Raw genomic sequence first — 17,387 nt, 5'->3', positions numbered from 1 at the left:
TGGTTCACAAGTAAAAGCACACAGTAATAAAGTGAAACCATGTGGGATTAAAAAAAAACAACAACATATGACTATACAAAAAGATGCACACGCTGTATGTAGTGTGCAAAATTCACTATTAATGTTAATGTTGCTGTTTAGTGTTGAAGGTTAGGTGCTGCTCTGAGAGCTGGCTCCTGTTTTGTATCTTGTTCACAATTTGTTATAATCACAATAAACCCCTCTATCGTCACCTGACTGTAACCAGGTAACAGAACCATAAATATGCAGCAGATTTCTGAGAAATGAGATCATGTCGGTGTATTGTATTGACCATCCCTATCCTCCGCGAATGTGCATCAGGTCAAAGCCAACACGGGTGCCCTCAATTCTATTAGTCGAGGGAAGAGGCCCTTGCAGCCGGCCGTCGTGGTCAGCTGGCACGCCAGCCTCATTGTGTGCCCACACAGCTGTGACCTTCTCAGGGATCATCAAGGAATCTGCCCTCTTGATTGAGATTCTAGGTAAGATTAAGTGTGGCCCCTGGAAATCTGTGTCAAGTAAACAGTGTGCCACCCATCAAGGGTGTATCTTTTGTTTCGCAGCTTGCGTGCAGTCAGCAACTGAAAGAAAAACACTTGATGCTATGTCAGTGACCCTTGCAGAAAACGTGATCTGATACTTCTTCAAAACTCTGCCACCCACAACCATACCAGACAGTTTACGCAGCATATTGAGCTGAAAATACTTTGCAGTAAACGCAGCTCTTAAATTTGACCTGAATGCACGAAGCATGTCAGTGTGTCTGCTTCATGACTTACTGTCTGGGGAAACTATGTTACAGTACAAGGCTCTGGTTTTTTCTGCATATGGACAGTTTTATTTTGGGTGGAGTTTTTTTAATGCCTTTATGTTTGGAAGAGCAAGTATCATTTATTTAGTTTTTGACACTGTAAAAAAAAAAACTTTGAACAGGTAAAACCCCAAGCTGTATCGACTCTGCGTCAGAATGACAAGATAAAATTTGCAATGGGTATAAACATTATTAATAAATGCTTTTATGGTGCAGCTCTTCTAGACTTTTGAAATGTTATCAGACTGGATCAAACCCTGAGTCATTTTGCGGGGGTTGTGACACTAAAAAAATGTATCTACTGAGTCTCTTTTACAATGTAAGTCTATAGGAAAAAGTCTTTCTGGGACTAATGGTATATATGACGAACCTGGAAGTTGTAATTCCATATTTGGCCACTATGTAAAATTGGCTTCAAAGTTCAGCACTGTTCCTGGGGGGTTTTGCTTCCACCAAGTTGTTTCTACTGCAGCCCAGAACAGAAAAACAGAACACTGGCTCTAGATAGGGCCATTCATTTTTACTGTATGTTTAAATGAATAACACTTTGTGGCTGTGTGGTAAAAGCAGACATGCTGGTTCCAGAAGGAGCCAAACTATATGTGGTGAAGGCAGGTGGTGGTGGTTAGGTCAGCTAGCAACTGTTTATTTAGCTGTCTTATCATTTGCTTCCTTTTTAATTGCATTTTTTTTCTATTTACAGATACAGATGTCACTGCTGCTTCCGCCATTATACAGTACATTGTTTTTCAGGTCTGAACAACAGAGAGTCTGGCACAGTTTATCTTATCTCACAGTGAGTTATAGAGCTGTTCATGGAAGCTGTAACTCTGAGTGTTCCTGTAGCTGCAACTCTTCTTGTTGGCATTTTTGTGACACACACCAGGCATACACAGAGTGGGACAATACTCCATGTTGTCATGTTTCCTGTGTCAAACACAACTATTGTCCTAAGGTAATCTAATTGAGCGTGAGCTAAGTATAGCACAAGTGGAATACAAACATTTCGCCTGGGGCGACACTTTTAGACTGATGTAAAGCGCTGTTAAACCCCGACAGCAACAGGCACCAGTGTCACCAATTAGCACAGAGAGAAGGTACAGGACAGGAGGGTGAAAGAAGGGTAAGGGAGGATTCAGTGTCAGGACCAAAGACTAAAGACTGAGCTCACTAATGGGAAGGTCGAGAGAACAACAAGTGATGGTGATAAACACAACAGATGATAATGAGACAATCCTGTAAAAGACTCGTACATAGGAACTTGTCTTTCGTTCCAAAAAGTTATTTATTGTTGGTGAATTTTGACATGAGCTACCAATCTATTAAATGAAAAGAATTATTCAACTACTAAAAAAGATTAAGGGAATTTTAAGTTATTTGATGATCATAATAATCACCCAACCTGAGTTGAGTGTGTTTGTCAGTGTGATCTTATATGGCTGAGTGTATTCATGTGTGTGTCCTGTGAGATGATCCTTTGGTTTTTATGATTTTGTATTTTCTGACGTTAAATCCATTGAAAGAATGTCCTCATACAAGTACCTGGGTTTATGGATAGATGACAAGCTTTCATTTAATGTACGTATTGCTACTCTAGTCAGGAAGCTTAAAGTGAAGATTGGCTTTTGTTTTTGAAGTAAGTCTTGTTTTATTTTCAGTGCTAAGGAAAAACTTGTGGAGGCCACTTTTCTGTCTGTGATTGATTATGGTGACATATTGCATATGACATATGCATGCAAGCTCCTCCATTTTATGTAGCCTTGATTCAGTCAACCATGCTTCTCTACGTTTTATTACAAATGCTAAGTCACTTACTCATCACTGCATTCTTTGTGATTTGGTGGGTTAGATGTCACTGACCACTCGCAGACAACAGCACTGGTATATTTTTATCTATAAAGCAATACTGGGCAAAATTCCGGTCTACCTCTGCACCCTTCTGTGTGTCAACTCTGGTAGTTACCAGCTAAGCTCCTCCAGATGGTTGCTTTTCAATGTACCCCGGGTTTTAACAGATCTGGGGAAAACTGCATTTTCCTACTGTGCACCGTGGACATGGAACAATCTCCAAAAAGATCTAAAATTAGAAACACTTATATCCATCAATGCATTTGAGGGAATCATAAAGAATGTGATAACAGAGACATGTGCTTGTTTTTTCTTGAGAGGCCACTATGTTTGAATAGTTGTTGTTTTATTGTGGATTTTTGTTTTATATGTTGTATTTGTTGCATTTTAAATGTGTCTTGACCAGCTGCTGCCTTGGCCAGGTTCCTCAGTGGGACTTCCTGGTTAAATAAAGGTTAAATAAATAAAAAATGATTTGGACACCGACACAAGGAACATGTTTTTTTTGTTGTTGTTGTGAATTGATTCCATGTGTTAACGTTTTATCTAGTTTAATTTATTTTGTAGAGACAGATACATGAGCAGTGAACATTCACTTAATAGACTGGTGTCATACAGCACAGCATTTATGGTTTAATTTGCAATGCTTGCCCCTCCATTCCAATTAAACAGATTAACTGGAGATTACAGCTGCTACAACAATACCTTTAAACTGTATCAACAATGTCTTAAATGATTATGTGAAAGTGAGAGCTGTTGTGCATAGTAACAAACTCACAGATAATTATCACCCAGCTCTGTTCCTCTCAGCTCTATAGTAAACCACTAAAATATAATAAATAAGTAGTGTTCCCTCTGTAGTGTCTGTGCAATGTTGCTATGACTTGTTCATCTGAATAATGTCTGGTAGAACAAAGCTGATCTTAAACGGCACTATAAACCTTCATCCATATGTAGGATGCTGAAATTCACTGTGCTAAGGGTGGGGATGGTCATTTAAAGCCGCCTCTCACTCAAAATGAGCTTTTATTATGTTTATGTTGCCTAAAATGTCTGACCTTGACTATACTGACTTGTATCTCTGTAAATTTTGTCACTGAAGATGTGTTTAAACATTTCTCTACTGAAGGGGGCAATGTCTGTGCATTTCCCTAAAATCTGAGATTCAAAAATATGCCAGGGAAGCTAGATTAGGTACGTCCAGCCAGGCCCCCAGGAACACTGCTCCCCCTAGCAGCCAATTTTTCCTAGTGGCCACAAGCAATATTGCAGCACAATAATCCCCTGTAGCCCCAAAAGCATTTTAGCATAGGCCACCACTATAGAAGACATGTCTGTAAAACTGATGAAAAGACACCTTGAACTGCAAACAAGGTCAATTACAACTCTTTCTACCATGATTTTTTGAGCCATGGTGGTTTTATATTTGTAAAACTCTCCTTGAGCTGAGAAAAGTAATTTTCAAAATCTGTGATGTCATCACAATGTAAAGTCTAAGGGCCGAGTAGGCACTGGCAGGCGGGGCCAACAGGAGAATCAATACTGTGCATACTCAGTGGGCTACAAACTGCAGAAGTGACGTTTTCTGGTTTTAGACAGTGATTGGCTTGCATATTAGTGATTTACCCTAATACGCAAGCCAATCACTGTCTAAAACCAGAAAACGTCTATCGATCAGATCAGACTTCAACACTGGCAAAGAAATTGAAACCTCTGGCACAGAGCAAATTTTTCAGTGCAGAGAGTTTGCATTGACAGAAAACAACATGAAGAGTGCAGTTTTTAGATATAAAGTGGATCCTGGAGCTTCCTTCCACTGTCTACCAAAACCGCATTGCAGCAGATATTATTATATGTTTCATAACCAACCACTGCCAATTTTTTTTAACTATAATGGAGGAAAACCATGTTAAACAAAATATCTACATGCATCTTGTGAGGGACTTTAAAATCGAGCGTGATTCGCTGTAACTGTCTGGTGGACAGGGACACTGGGTCAAGCTGTGACTCACCAATCAGCCTGCTGAACCATTTCACAGTTTGACTCAGAGAGTTTCTTTTCTTCATCAGTGTAGTTGTTGCCACAGCAGACAGCTGGTTTTGTTTAGCTCTAAAAACAGACTCTACACTGCCCAGTACACCAAACAACAGACAAAGTTAGAAACTAGCTGGTGAACACCTTGGAGCATTTAGTGGCTAACGAGAGATATTTCCAGCGGAAGTTGATGGAGCAAAAACAGAGCTAAAGGGAGAGTGAATAATTTAATTTTACTCCATATCTGTGGGATGTGTAGACAAGTTTGCCAAGGTTGCCATAAAAGGTACAGTATGTCACTATTGTGTTGTAATTTCCACTGCTTTCAAGTTGCCAAAAATCAGTTACTGCTGATTTTAACAAAATGTACTTTTAAAGCTCACTCTGTATCTTTGCTCTGTCCATATTTCAGCCCCCCCCGTCTCCCCCACGCTGTATCTCCCTCCGTCTCTCTCTCTCTCTCTCTCTCTCTCTCAGTCTATCATCCCTCCTCTTGCACAGACACATAGCACTCTGGCGTGCCACTCATTCCATTGTAACAAGCCACATTCCCTGGAACACTTCCTCCACTCTGTCCCTGCTTGTGGTCCCTGGGTCCCAAAGCACCCCCCCTCCTCCTCCTCATCCTCTTCCACCCATACACCCTCTCTTTCCTTCACCCGCCCCCTTCTGGTGCTTATCCCTGGGCGTCTGTGGCTCCCACTGCAGAGAGCCACAAGCAGCCAGAGCTTCCCACTGAGCTGTCTGTCCTGATCTATCTGTCTGTCTGTCAGTCACACTGGATCATTTTGTCTTAGCTGCCTGGTTGTGTTGAGTATCCACCAGCACCAGGAAACACAAACTAGGGAGGAAGAGAGGAAACCTGGAGAGACAGACTCCATCACACCCATGAGAGACATGGGAGGAAAGGAGAAGACCATTTTGGTGATTGCGAATGTGCCTAACTATCAAGGGTGAGTCTTCTGTTGCAACTCAGGCATATCTTTACTGCTCCTAATTGGAATACTTAAAGACATGTTTTTTTTACCTGCATATGCTGACTATTTGTGTTATTCCTTGGAAATGCAAAGCAATCTTAGATGTGCATAATGACCATGTTTTAAATTCTAACACCTCCTTTCCTGTGGTGTCAGTTACGCACAGTGCAAGGTGCCACTTGTGATGTTACCCGACACACTGATTTGTTGAGTTTAAAGACAAAAACAACCTCAAATCTTTATTTTGGTATTATGATTTTAAAACTCCTACGTCCTACATCACACTACCAGGGGTGTGAAAGCACACTGAGTACAGTTTACTCAAAGTACACTGTGTGGAAGTTCTAAAGTTATAATCTTCTACAGAGGTTGCTGAGTTGTTGTCAGTGTGACAGATTGGAGAGGGCTGTGGGCACCAAATATGTCTGCATGGGCACAAATGAATGTGTTTATCAGCGCATACTGTATGGCATGCGTGTGTATATAGACATGTAATAGCCGTGTTGTGCACAAGCTGCAGTGTGATGACTGTGCAATCTGTGCATTTTCTTGGAAGCCTGCAGGGGAGTCACTGTGCCCACACAGTATGTACTCCATGTATGTGTTTATGCATGTGTATTGTATATGGCACTTACAGCGGAATCTTAGGGTCACCCAGGTCTACTGACAATTTGGCCCCATCATAAGAGAACATCCTCAGTCCAACTATTTGCATTGGACACTCCACAGAGAGCAATGGCGATGATACGTTGATCATGACTTGGCTCTAGCCAAGATGAAAGTTACAGCAAGCTGGCAGCCTGGAAAGGAGGGAATGTGGAGTTTAGATGGGGAAAAATAAACCTGTTGGTCATTTGATATTACCGCGTTGGGCAGTCAACATGTTCAATATGATGACTATTAATTTGGGAACTGGCTACAGTCACTTGAGTATCCTCTCTAATGAAGGAGTGTTGGCAGGGAAATATGATCAGTATTTTTTATTTTTTTGGGGGGGCTTTTACCCCCCCTGTGAACGATGTTGCAGTTGGACAGTGTGTCTTTTAGCAGAGGGTAATTGGAAATCTGCACTTGCGGACCCTTTAGAAGTCTTTTGAACTTTTACTGTATGTATTTATTGTCATTTATTTTCAGTGTTTGAACTTTGATTTTTGCTTACTTTGCCTGAGTTGAGACCAAAGATAAATTTGGTTGGATAAAAATGTTCTGTACAGTTCTATTCAGCGCCCACACGCACACTCAGAGACACCTCCCCCACATTCCTAAGGTTTATAGGCTTTGATGGCTGTTTCCATATGACTACGGAGGCCCCTGAGAGAGAGATAGCACCCTGGGGTGAAGACTCTCCTTTTGAGGCCATTACTCCTACTCAGTCCATCTGGGACTAGACCCTCTGCCCTCGCCTGATACTTAAAAAAGACCCCTAATCTGCCTTAGTATACTTAGTATAAGTATATACATGGTTGCACACACACGTGAACATGACCTGAGCAAACATGCATGTAGCAGATTCAGTGTCTCCCCTCGCCACTTCACGTTATCTGAGCTTAGACCATCTGTAACGTGTGTTTACCTAGCAGCGGATACACAAAGCAGAAGCTGGATGATTTCCTTATTTTTTCCTTTCAGAATATGCTACATGGATTGTTGACTGGGCTGAACTTGCTCGCACTGAGTCATTGTGCAATATTAAAGCCTGGCTTGTTATTCTACACCAGGTCAGATAAAGACCGAGGCCCACCGCTGTGTCAGACAAAAATAAATAATATATAGATCAAATGTGAAGACACACTGCCACTTAAAAAACAACATCTTGGATTATTTCACATTGACTTATATCAATATATTCTTACAAACACTAACTCTGCTTTGTAAAGTCATATCTTAAGGGTGAAGACATTCAGATATTTTGGGAAATAGACTTGTTTGCCATCTTACGAACACTTTTACATTTTCCTTTCAGTGCATTTTTTTGCAAACCATGTCCAAGATATTTTTACCTGTTCTTAGCACAAAGGCTAAAAGCAAGAAATGACTAACCTGTCAAAAGACCTTCCAACACACTCAAAACTCTCTTTTCGACATGTTCTACCTTGTAAGTTACAAAGAAAGTTACCGAGACAAGCGTGACTCATCAGGGTTTTTTTTAGCTGTTATAACAGCTGTTGATAATCAAGAAATGGTGCAACTACATAAGCTTACTGCTTGTTAAACCACATATTCTATTTATACATGTGTTAAATACACAAGATAAAATGTGCAAATACGCTAGCACAAGATTTGTTTGAAGGGCTGCTTTCATGGTACAAGACTAGCCGTTTTTCCCTGCTGCTACAAGTCCGGAAAAAAATGTCGCAGCAAACCATCGATATGTTACTTTTGCACTTAATTATGTCGCAGATACGTTGAAACTTTTCGTTTTGACTCTGCTGTGTTTGACATGTGGTTAGGTTTAAACACAAAACCCCCATGGTTGTGCCTAAAAAGCGTCTGGAAACAAAGCAATGACTCACTGATAGTCAACAAATTTTGTTATTTTTTGGTCTCAAACAGCAGTCTGCAGCTTAGCAGGCATCTCACCTATGTTTCATGCCATCCACCATCCCCTCCACCTCCCAATGGCAGAGTCAGCTCATAGACTATGCCAATTAGGCTCATTCTGTTGCCTAAATGTGTTTTGTATTTATCATTAGTTACAGTTGTCATGGTGGCACACATGGTATCACAGACTTGATTACCTGTATATTTTCACTACAGCAGCTTTTCTTTTTATACTCTTTATGACCCTGGTGCCCTACTGTGTCCTTAACAAGACATAAAGAAGAGTGACACAAGAGCAATGTGTTGTCACCTGTTGCTACTGTCTTTCATAGTGTCTCTGTTTTTAACGCTCTTTATTGTTCCCAGCTTGTTCAATTAGCCTGGCACAATAAACCCACAGCTATGTAGCTACAGCCTTTAATACGGCATTTGGCCACAGTCCTAAAAATGAAGAAATTATTTTACAAAACCAAAAACACCCAGTGCTGCCACCTCCAATTGGCATTATTGTCATAATCAACACTTATCGTGCATATGGTTTTTTAATTCTTTTTAACCCCCATAGAGAGCCAGTATAAATAGAATTGGGGATATTTAATTCCTGTGGGGAGGTTTTTACATTGATGTTTCCTCTCATCACTGTGCTCTTGTAGCACATTTGGCATTTTAGGGGGGATTTGAACGATGCCAACCCCCCTTCTTTTTGCTTCTGCTCTTTAATCATCTAAACATACTCTGATGGACTCACACCGCCCTCAGGGGTCTCCATGATTCATTGCTACTTTAAGAGTTATGAGACATATGCAGGTCTTCCTATCAGTTACATGGAAGGATTATGATGGAGAAGACAGATAGGAACCCCCCTGCCATTTTATAGAGGGGGATTACAGCAGGCCGCCAAGCAAAGTAAACATACACAAACTACAGCATTGCTTGGACAGTGACACACTTGCTACTAGCACACAATCACACATAAAACACAGCCACATACCATACACAATACCCTTATGTAAGGGGTGGTTAAAGCAACAACTGCAATGAGTCAAAGTGATCACAATGAAAAAACAATCTATTCAGCTTTAATTCCTGTCTGCCTGGCAACAAGCATTGTGACAGCTCCTGCCTCTTAATGGTTTTTCACCGATGGACATTTTCCATTTCTGGTGATAGCGTGCCCCTTGACCCTCGCCTTGTACTACAGAGCACCCAAAATAAAGCCCTTTAAAGTGAGTGACCCAGGGTCATCCAGCCTCCCAGGAGAGCCATCTCAGCTCCAGCCAACACCGTCAAAACAGGCATTAGAGTTCTTGAAAGGTCCTCTTCAAAACACCAAATTCAAAGAAACTGGACGGGTGGTGGCCATGTCAGACAACTGTTGTGTCTCACAGTGAGTGGCGGAGGAAGTACTCAGCTCAAGTAAAAGCAGTAATACATACATGTAAAAATACTACAAATAAAAACACCTACATTCATTTATTTTACTTTTCTCAGAAAAGCTAAAATGTTTTACCTATTAAATGTATTTAAATGTATTGATTGTGAACATGTGCCAACATGCATCAGTGATGAACCATTTGGATTTCTGTGCATTGAAATTAGTTGGAAGATTACACGCTCCTCAACAAGTCAAGAAAATTCATGTCAGATACATTAGCATCAAGCTACAACAAGGATGTAGTCTTTGAAAAATGTACACTTCAGGAATGATTTTTATGGAACAATATTTTGTAGGCTCATTATATTTTATGTTCAGTATAAAATCTTAATTTATAAAATTACAATGCAATCGCCAAAATAATTGTGGTAAATTTCCATAAACCATGGACACTTTACATTTGTACGTTATTTTGTAGAGGATATGTTAGAACTTAAAGTTTCAATGCTATGGTTACCGTGTGGTTAAGTTTAGGTACAAAAAAAAGCTTGGGTATGGTTAGGAAAAGATAATGTTTTGGCTTTAAATATCCCATTTTGGTAACGCAATCCTGGCTGGAAATGCAGCAATGTCTTGATAAAAAACAACTGCTTATTCTGGCACTATCCCTGGTGGAAACACGGTGACGAGTCGCTAAAAAAACACCCACATTTGGTGGCCTAAAAGCTGCTGGAAACAAGTACTTGCTAAAAACAACTGGTGTTGTTGTTTGTTGGTCTTGAATGGTGGTCTGCAGCTGACATCAGATGACACACAATGTAACTTACAAATATTAATTTGATTCGTATAAAATGTACAACTATAACGTATACATAGTTTGCAGAATTGTAAAATGCCAACAGATGACTGAGCTGAAAATTAGCCTACTTCTGTCCACAGATTCATGTAGGGAAGTACCTTTATAATTTAATGGAGTCCCATTACCTTGCACAAACACCTACTTTGCAAATCTCAGCAACATATGACAAATATGAGAAATAATGAATGTAATTATTGAGAGCTTTGTTATGATATGTAATGTGGTCTGCATTTGGCCTATTGTGGTTTACACAAAGATTCATGTTAGACATTCTGCAAACTTGCAAACTTACTTACTCTAAGATTTCCAATGCACTAAGTATTTTGTCATGAATTAATAATTCAAATATAAATTAGGATTATAACATTCGAATATAAATGAATGAGCTGTGTAAAGTTGTGCACCTGCAGCCTAAACTCATTCCCTCCTGTAGGAAAATATATAACAATAAAAAATACTATTACAGGGTGTGTAAATAAATCATCAAAGGTAAAAAGGCCAACATAAAAAACAGTGACAGGTGCATCCTTGGCCACTTGGTTTTAGCACTGGAGTTGAAATTCTACCCTGAGATGCTGAAGAACAGCCTTGGCTGCTACATACAGTCTGCATCAAGGGTTCAAGCTGAAACTACAACCACTCTTTGACCTCTGTAATTGTCAAGCAAAGGCAGGACATTTACACTCTGGAGGTAAAAATATCCCCAGTGATCTTCCATGACTCCCCCAGAGGCTCAACAGGTAGAGCGCAGCAGAAAGCCAGCTGTCGCCAACAGGCGTCAGGGAGGATTTCCCCACCACATCATCAGTCATACCACTTGGATCAGAGATACTGCTGTCGACTGGAGAGCTGGGGCCAAGCATATGGTGTGAACTGCTGTTCCTACAGTATAGATTAGAGTTGGGATATAGATGAAGCAAGAGATTCTGCTATACTGTTTGTACCAATGCAGCAATTCCTTAAAGCAATGCAGCAAACCAGTGAACAGGACTGCTGTATGACAGCGTTGTTTTTAAAGGATTTTTGCATCAATGTGATGCAGTATATCGGTTTTGTTTTGTATTTGATTCACTGTGTTAGCGAAAAAACAAATTGAAATAAATGCCAATTTCTAAAAAAAATCAATTATTCTGCAGATTTCCTAAACTTTAAATCAACAGCTCAAAACACAAAGATGATCAGTTTACTATCACACAAGAGACAGAAAAGCAAAAGGAGCTACTTGTAGGTTACATCTGGACCTTTTGCTTCATAGTGTTACAAATTTATTTTAGCTTTAATTGTAATTAAATATTTCACATACTATTATGAATAGAAATTGTCAGGCTGCAACACATTTCTAACAAATACTTTACATTCACAAGTTAGTCAGATAATAGTTTGATCTAAATAGTGTTGGAAAATGTCCATCACAAATTCAAGGCTCAAGGTGCAAGCTGATGCCTTAAAATAGCTCATTTTGCCTGATCAACCATTCAAAACCCACATTTATCTAATTTCCAAAGTTAAAAACCAGGAGAAGCACCAAAATTTCCCATCCGAGAAACTGGAACCAGCAGTTTTCTATCAGAAAAGAAGAAGAATAAAATGTCAAAAGTGATTAACTAATTGCTTTGATCCATGTTGGTGGTGGTCCAAAATGTGGTCACTAGACTGCTAACTAATACACGATGTAGGTCAGACATTTTAAAAGTCTTGGCTAATCTACACTGGTTACCCATAGAGTGTAGAACATAGATTGTAAAAATAATGGACGTACCTACTGTGATGTCACCTATTGGTGGTTTGGGTTCGGCATTTTGCCTGTCGCCATCTTGGTATTTTAGAGCCAGAAGTGACCATTTTTAGGCAAGATGATGGCGCTGTGAAGGAGTGAGGGGTGGATCTGAATGACAAGCCAAGGACACCATCAGCAGTCTGTCACTCACAGTGGCCCGCCTTTAATTATGCGTAACTTTAAGCCTTAATTATATATGAACAGGGGGAAATTAGCTATAGAAACTAAAACAGTTTTTGTACCAGGCTGTAAACATGTTTATATCTGCCATACAGTTGGTCGTTTTAACATGGGGGTCTGTAAGAATTGAGTGGCTTCTGGAGCCTGCCTCAAGTGGCCAGTAGAGGGACTGCCATTGGCTTAATTTTTCAGCCCTGGAGGTTGCTGCTTGATTCTAAAAAAATTTATTCACCAATGAATCACTACATGGTCTGGCCCCAGTTTACATTTTGACATTGCATGAGATCACTGAGATCTTCATGCTAAATGTAATGATATTTTTTAAAGGATAAAGGTTAAAAAGAAGACTGTTGTAATTTCAGGTCAGACAAAAAGACTCTCTGTAAGGACTCTGTTTCTGGCAAGAAGAATATGAAACACCCATCTGCCATACCACCACCGATCCCCATGTCTCCCATTGTTGAGAAGATGGAGGGGCTGAAGGACATCCGCAACCGCAGCAACAACCTTCGCCTGGACCGACTGGCCTTCTACCGTCACCTGGAGAAGGTGGAGACCATGCGCTGTTTCTGGGAGCTCAAACATGTGGAGATGGAGGTAAGAAACCATGAGGTAACAAACACTGCCTTTATTCTTCTCATTATCATCCACACTCACTCCCTGAGAATTGGTGTCGATCAGATAAATCAGTGATTCCTGGGATTAGAAAACACTGTTTCCTGTTACTCCCTCCGACCTTTATCTTAAGTTTGACTCATTTGTGGTCTGATAAAGAGAGTTGGGCAAGGAAGGGCTCTGTGAATGTGCTGCGTGCAGCTCTGCAGTAAAATAATATTAAATAAATCAGTGTATGGAAACACTGGGTTACTGTATGAAACATATGGCCGGAGTCATCTGGTTTGGAGGGGCTTTGGGCAGAAAGGGAAGAGCTGCAGGGGGAGGGCATTGTTTGTTTTTTTGCCTTTTACAGATTTCTGCCTACCCCAGCTTTAACTGGATCTAGTTGATTAAATAATCCTAAAAAAGAAAAAACACACCTTACTTTTTAGTACACTGACTAAAACTTAAGTATCATTACTGCTGTCCACTTTCCATTCCAGCATTTAGTCGTGTTTCTGAAAAAGACTCAAAATTAATGAAAATTATATGTGATTTGTATGAAAAAAGGCTGACACAAAAACACCAGTATGGTTCTCTAAATCTATTGTTAATCTGTCTTTTATTACCAATGAAAAAATCTGAGCTACTAAATCTAACCAGGTCCATCATACAGTCGGTATTTATGGGAGTGAGATTACATGAGAATGACTGTCTCTGTAACAATGTTGTGCCCCTGATGGCAATAATGCCATGTGTTTAACTTGAGCCACAATCAGCAGTCTGTGCAGAGAGGATGAAGAAGGGAACTGAAATAAACCACCGCAAACACTATTGGTTCTCCGCACCTGTTGGCAGGCGCAACATGCCCTGACAGGTGGAATACAACCAGCTCACTAGAGGGAGCTGCAGATCTTTTAATGCTTTTTTATTGTCTGTTTGAACCTCCTCAACTCAACAGCCTCTCTCTCTCTCTCTCTCTCTCTCTCTCACACACACACACACACACACACACATCCACTAACTGACATGACTATTTGGCTCTTGGTCATGCACACAGATCTAGTTGCCACAAGATGGCGGCCATGGGCCAGTTTGCTTTGCTCAGTTAGAAAATAAATCAAGGCCTTGCACTCTGATATGAGGCAGACACCATCAACAGAAGATGTTAGGTGTAATATCAGATACTCTCATGTGACATCAGCAATTAAATACAATGTAAAATATAGCAGAAAGCAACTCTGCAGCCAGGGAGGTCTGCTCATACTAGCTGTGTAATGGTAGTCTTAAACTATTGAGATTAATCTATAATGTTAAAATAAACAGTTATTTTGTTATTAGGTGCGTAAACAATAGCGCAGGTTGAAAGAACCAACAGATTTTGTAGTAAAACATATTACAAATACTTTTGAGTCAGTATGAAGGATTATGTGGTTACAGCAAAATCAATTGTCCTTTTTTAAGGTGATAGCTCTTGACACAGATGCTGACATGACTGCCTTTCATATATTCATATCAAAACAGTTTTATATATATGTGTGGGGTTGGTTACTGAGTTAGCATGCCGATATTTAATTGTTATTATTGTATACTACTGTGTATGTATCGCCTCTATAGAGAGTCCAGGAGCTGTCTAACCTGAGTGTAACTACTGTGCTCCTTAACTGTAAGTGGAGGAAAGTTGCAGAAATTGTTTGCAGTGTGAATATTTTAAACTATGTTGAGGATTTGTTTTATCTATTTTTTTTGTCTAGTCCAACTGTAAATCAGGGGTGCTTTCAAAGTTACCACAAATAATTTAAGATCCTCAGCCTGTCATGTGTCCCACTGCCTACAACTCTTTCATCTTTCTCTCCATCTATGAACTCCGACCTCAGTTGCACCTTTGCTCCACCAGTCCTTCTATTCCCTCCGCTTTTTTTGTTCTCCATCCTCCTTCATAGCTGAACTACAAATTGTTACACACGTCAAAAACGTGCAGGTCAGCCACCAGATCCATCAGCTTCATTAACACTGTCATTCCAGCCCTGCTCTGTGCACAGGTTCTCCTCAGATTCCCACTGGGGAATATTTTACCTCCAGGGGTCCTGATCTGTGACCCCTCTGACCCTTCAACCTGCCCCCCCACCTGTTGCTGCTTGTTCAATCAAGCAGCTGCCTTGGACTGATCCAGAATCTTGGATATCTTAAAACTTAAGATAATTTTTTGACAACCTCATTTGTCTATTTTTTCTTTTTTTAAATATACAAAATATGCAAGTTTTTGTAGAATCACACACACACACACACACACACACACACATACAGATATATATATATATATATACACACACATGTCTATGTACACACACACTTAGGGGTTCATAGAGTTTCCTGACGTTGTTAATCAACATTAACACAGTATATCCCTTCAACACACAGCAAATGTCTCATCTTCTCTTAAAGACATAAAGACATGTGCAAAGGCACCAAGGTTAAACATCCCTCATATGTTTGGCAGGGTGTGGGGCGGGATCTGATCTGTTTCACTGCAGTAGTCACATTCCACTATCCAGTATAAATCATCAGCTACCATCCAGATAGATATCTGTCACACACACACAGAGGCACTTAAAGTCCAAAAAGGGAACTCTGCAGTCCTCTGCTGAGAACACAGATAGAGTGGATCTGTACATCTTTGTCAGTAGGTGGCGTATACTGAGTATACAGGAACCGGTGTGCTTCTGTGTTTCTTTCTTTCTTTTTCTTTAATATCAGAAATTTGCCATATATCTATCTCTGTCTCTTTCCTAGTCAGGGCGAATAAATTTTTTACAACCCCAAATATTAGCTGTTAACGTAATACATGTAAATCAAAATTTATAAGTTCTTCCTTTTTTCACTCGCTCACAATATGGACTGGTCATAGTAAGTCACTGAAAAAGACATACGTGTCTTGTTTTACCTCGTGCAACATGTGGCCACAGAGAGGATAAAGTTACCATCATACAGATGTAGGTATTTGTTTACATGCGTGTATGACTGCTGACTTGTTTGCCATTTTAAGCATCTACAATGATACACGCACATGATTTTGTCTGTTTGTGAGGTATAGAGAGGCAAAGTGTCTGCCTGACAGATATACTTAGGAGTATGCATGCATGCATGAATTGCTGTGTCTGAAGTTAAAGGATACCACAGGGGTCTCACTAACATGCCAGCAGCAGCAGTAGGCATCTGATTCTGCGTACAGCAACGACACCCTGAACCCCACACCACCTGTCCTGTTCTCGTCTCAGAGACAGCATGTTCTCTCCTTTTAGGTCCCAGGGTGGGAGGCAGGGAGGAAGCCGGGTGACGGGTGAATGGTTGGCTGGGTGGGAAGGTGGCTTGACAGCGCAGAGCTCCTGTTTTTGTCTGTAGAAGCAACTGACTGAGCATTAAATGCACAGCCGCAGGAGCCTGACTATTTCATGATCAACACCCGCTGTCTCATCCAATGTCAACAACTTGTTGCCCGCCACCTAAGACTCCTTTGCCACAGGTGGCAGAGAGGCTGAGATAAGACAGGCAGCCTGTGCAGGCGGACAGCAGGGACAGGAAGAGGAAGGTTTCCATCATGGAGAACTTCCTAAGGGATAAAGATATTTGGATATTTGGGAGTGTGTGTCTCATGGCCACTTTCCTGTGGGGACGGCTGTGGAAATTATTCTCCCACAAGAAGAGGGGAAGGACCAGGACTGCAGACATACAGGTAATACAGCAAGACAGTGTCCATTCACCTGTGCTCAGTAGGTGAATTTGGAAACATGCCATAAGGTCATTCTTGAAATCACCTAATCTTTGTTTATTGTACTCAGCTGTCATGTTGAGGATTATAGCAGAGGCCAACAAGCGGCAGGCCTGCATGAAATGGAAATGAAGTAATGGATGTTATCACATTATCACTCACACTAATGCTGCCTTAATGCCACAGTGATGCAATCTAGATAGTTTCTTTCTTGTCACTTTGACAGATTTGACCAAAGCTGTTACTGTTTGTTGCCGTTGCCAGGGAAGGTGTTTTCCTGTTTGTTTATCTGTAAGGTAGCTAGAAATCTGAAAAACCTGTTAACTGAGTATAATGACGTTTGGCAGAAATTTAGGCCGTAGACCAAAGACCAAGCAACTAGATTTTGCCATGGATCGAGATTTAGAAATTTAAAGGAGATCTTAACATTACAACTATGGGCATTTTTGTTCATTTTCATTTCTTTTTCATTAAATACTACACTTAAAAAAAAAAAAAGAAAAAAAAGAAAAAAACTGGTGGTTGTCTTCCATGACATGCATTTCGATGCAGATCTGAATAAAGAGAACCCGGGAGACAAACATGTCAGCTCAGGCT

General features: G+C 40.4%; 1 protein-coding gene across 2 annotated transcripts in view; it reads left to right on the top strand.

Annotated features, from left to right (window-relative positions):
- The first annotated feature begins 4,946 nt into the window (after positions 1-4,946).
- Positions 4,947-17,387, top strand: part of mylk4b (myosin light chain kinase family, member 4b) — a 37,538-nt gene continuing 25,097 nt past the window's right edge. Inside the window, exons 1-3 of one of the 2 annotated variants that reach the window (XM_049587949.1) lie at positions 4,947-5,001; positions 5,513-5,668; positions 12,787-13,021. In XM_049587949.1, the coding sequence (XP_049443906.1) occupies positions 4,967-5,001; positions 5,513-5,668; positions 12,787-13,021 (426 nt within the window). In that variant the 5' untranslated portion in view covers positions 4,947-4,966. Of the gene's footprint in view, positions 5,002-5,512; positions 5,669-12,786; positions 13,022-16,356; positions 16,755-17,387 lie in introns of those variants that run through there. The other variant, XM_049587950.1, reaches the window with a different exon arrangement.

The sequence above is a fragment of the Epinephelus fuscoguttatus genome, linkage group LG10 (assembly GCF_011397635.1).
Source record: "Epinephelus fuscoguttatus linkage group LG10, E.fuscoguttatus.final_Chr_v1".
NCBI classification, from domain to species: Eukaryota; Metazoa; Chordata; class Actinopteri; order Perciformes; family Serranidae; genus Epinephelus; species Epinephelus fuscoguttatus.
Note: the sequence above shows the minus strand (reverse complement) of the source record. Positions and strands in the feature narration are given on the sequence as shown.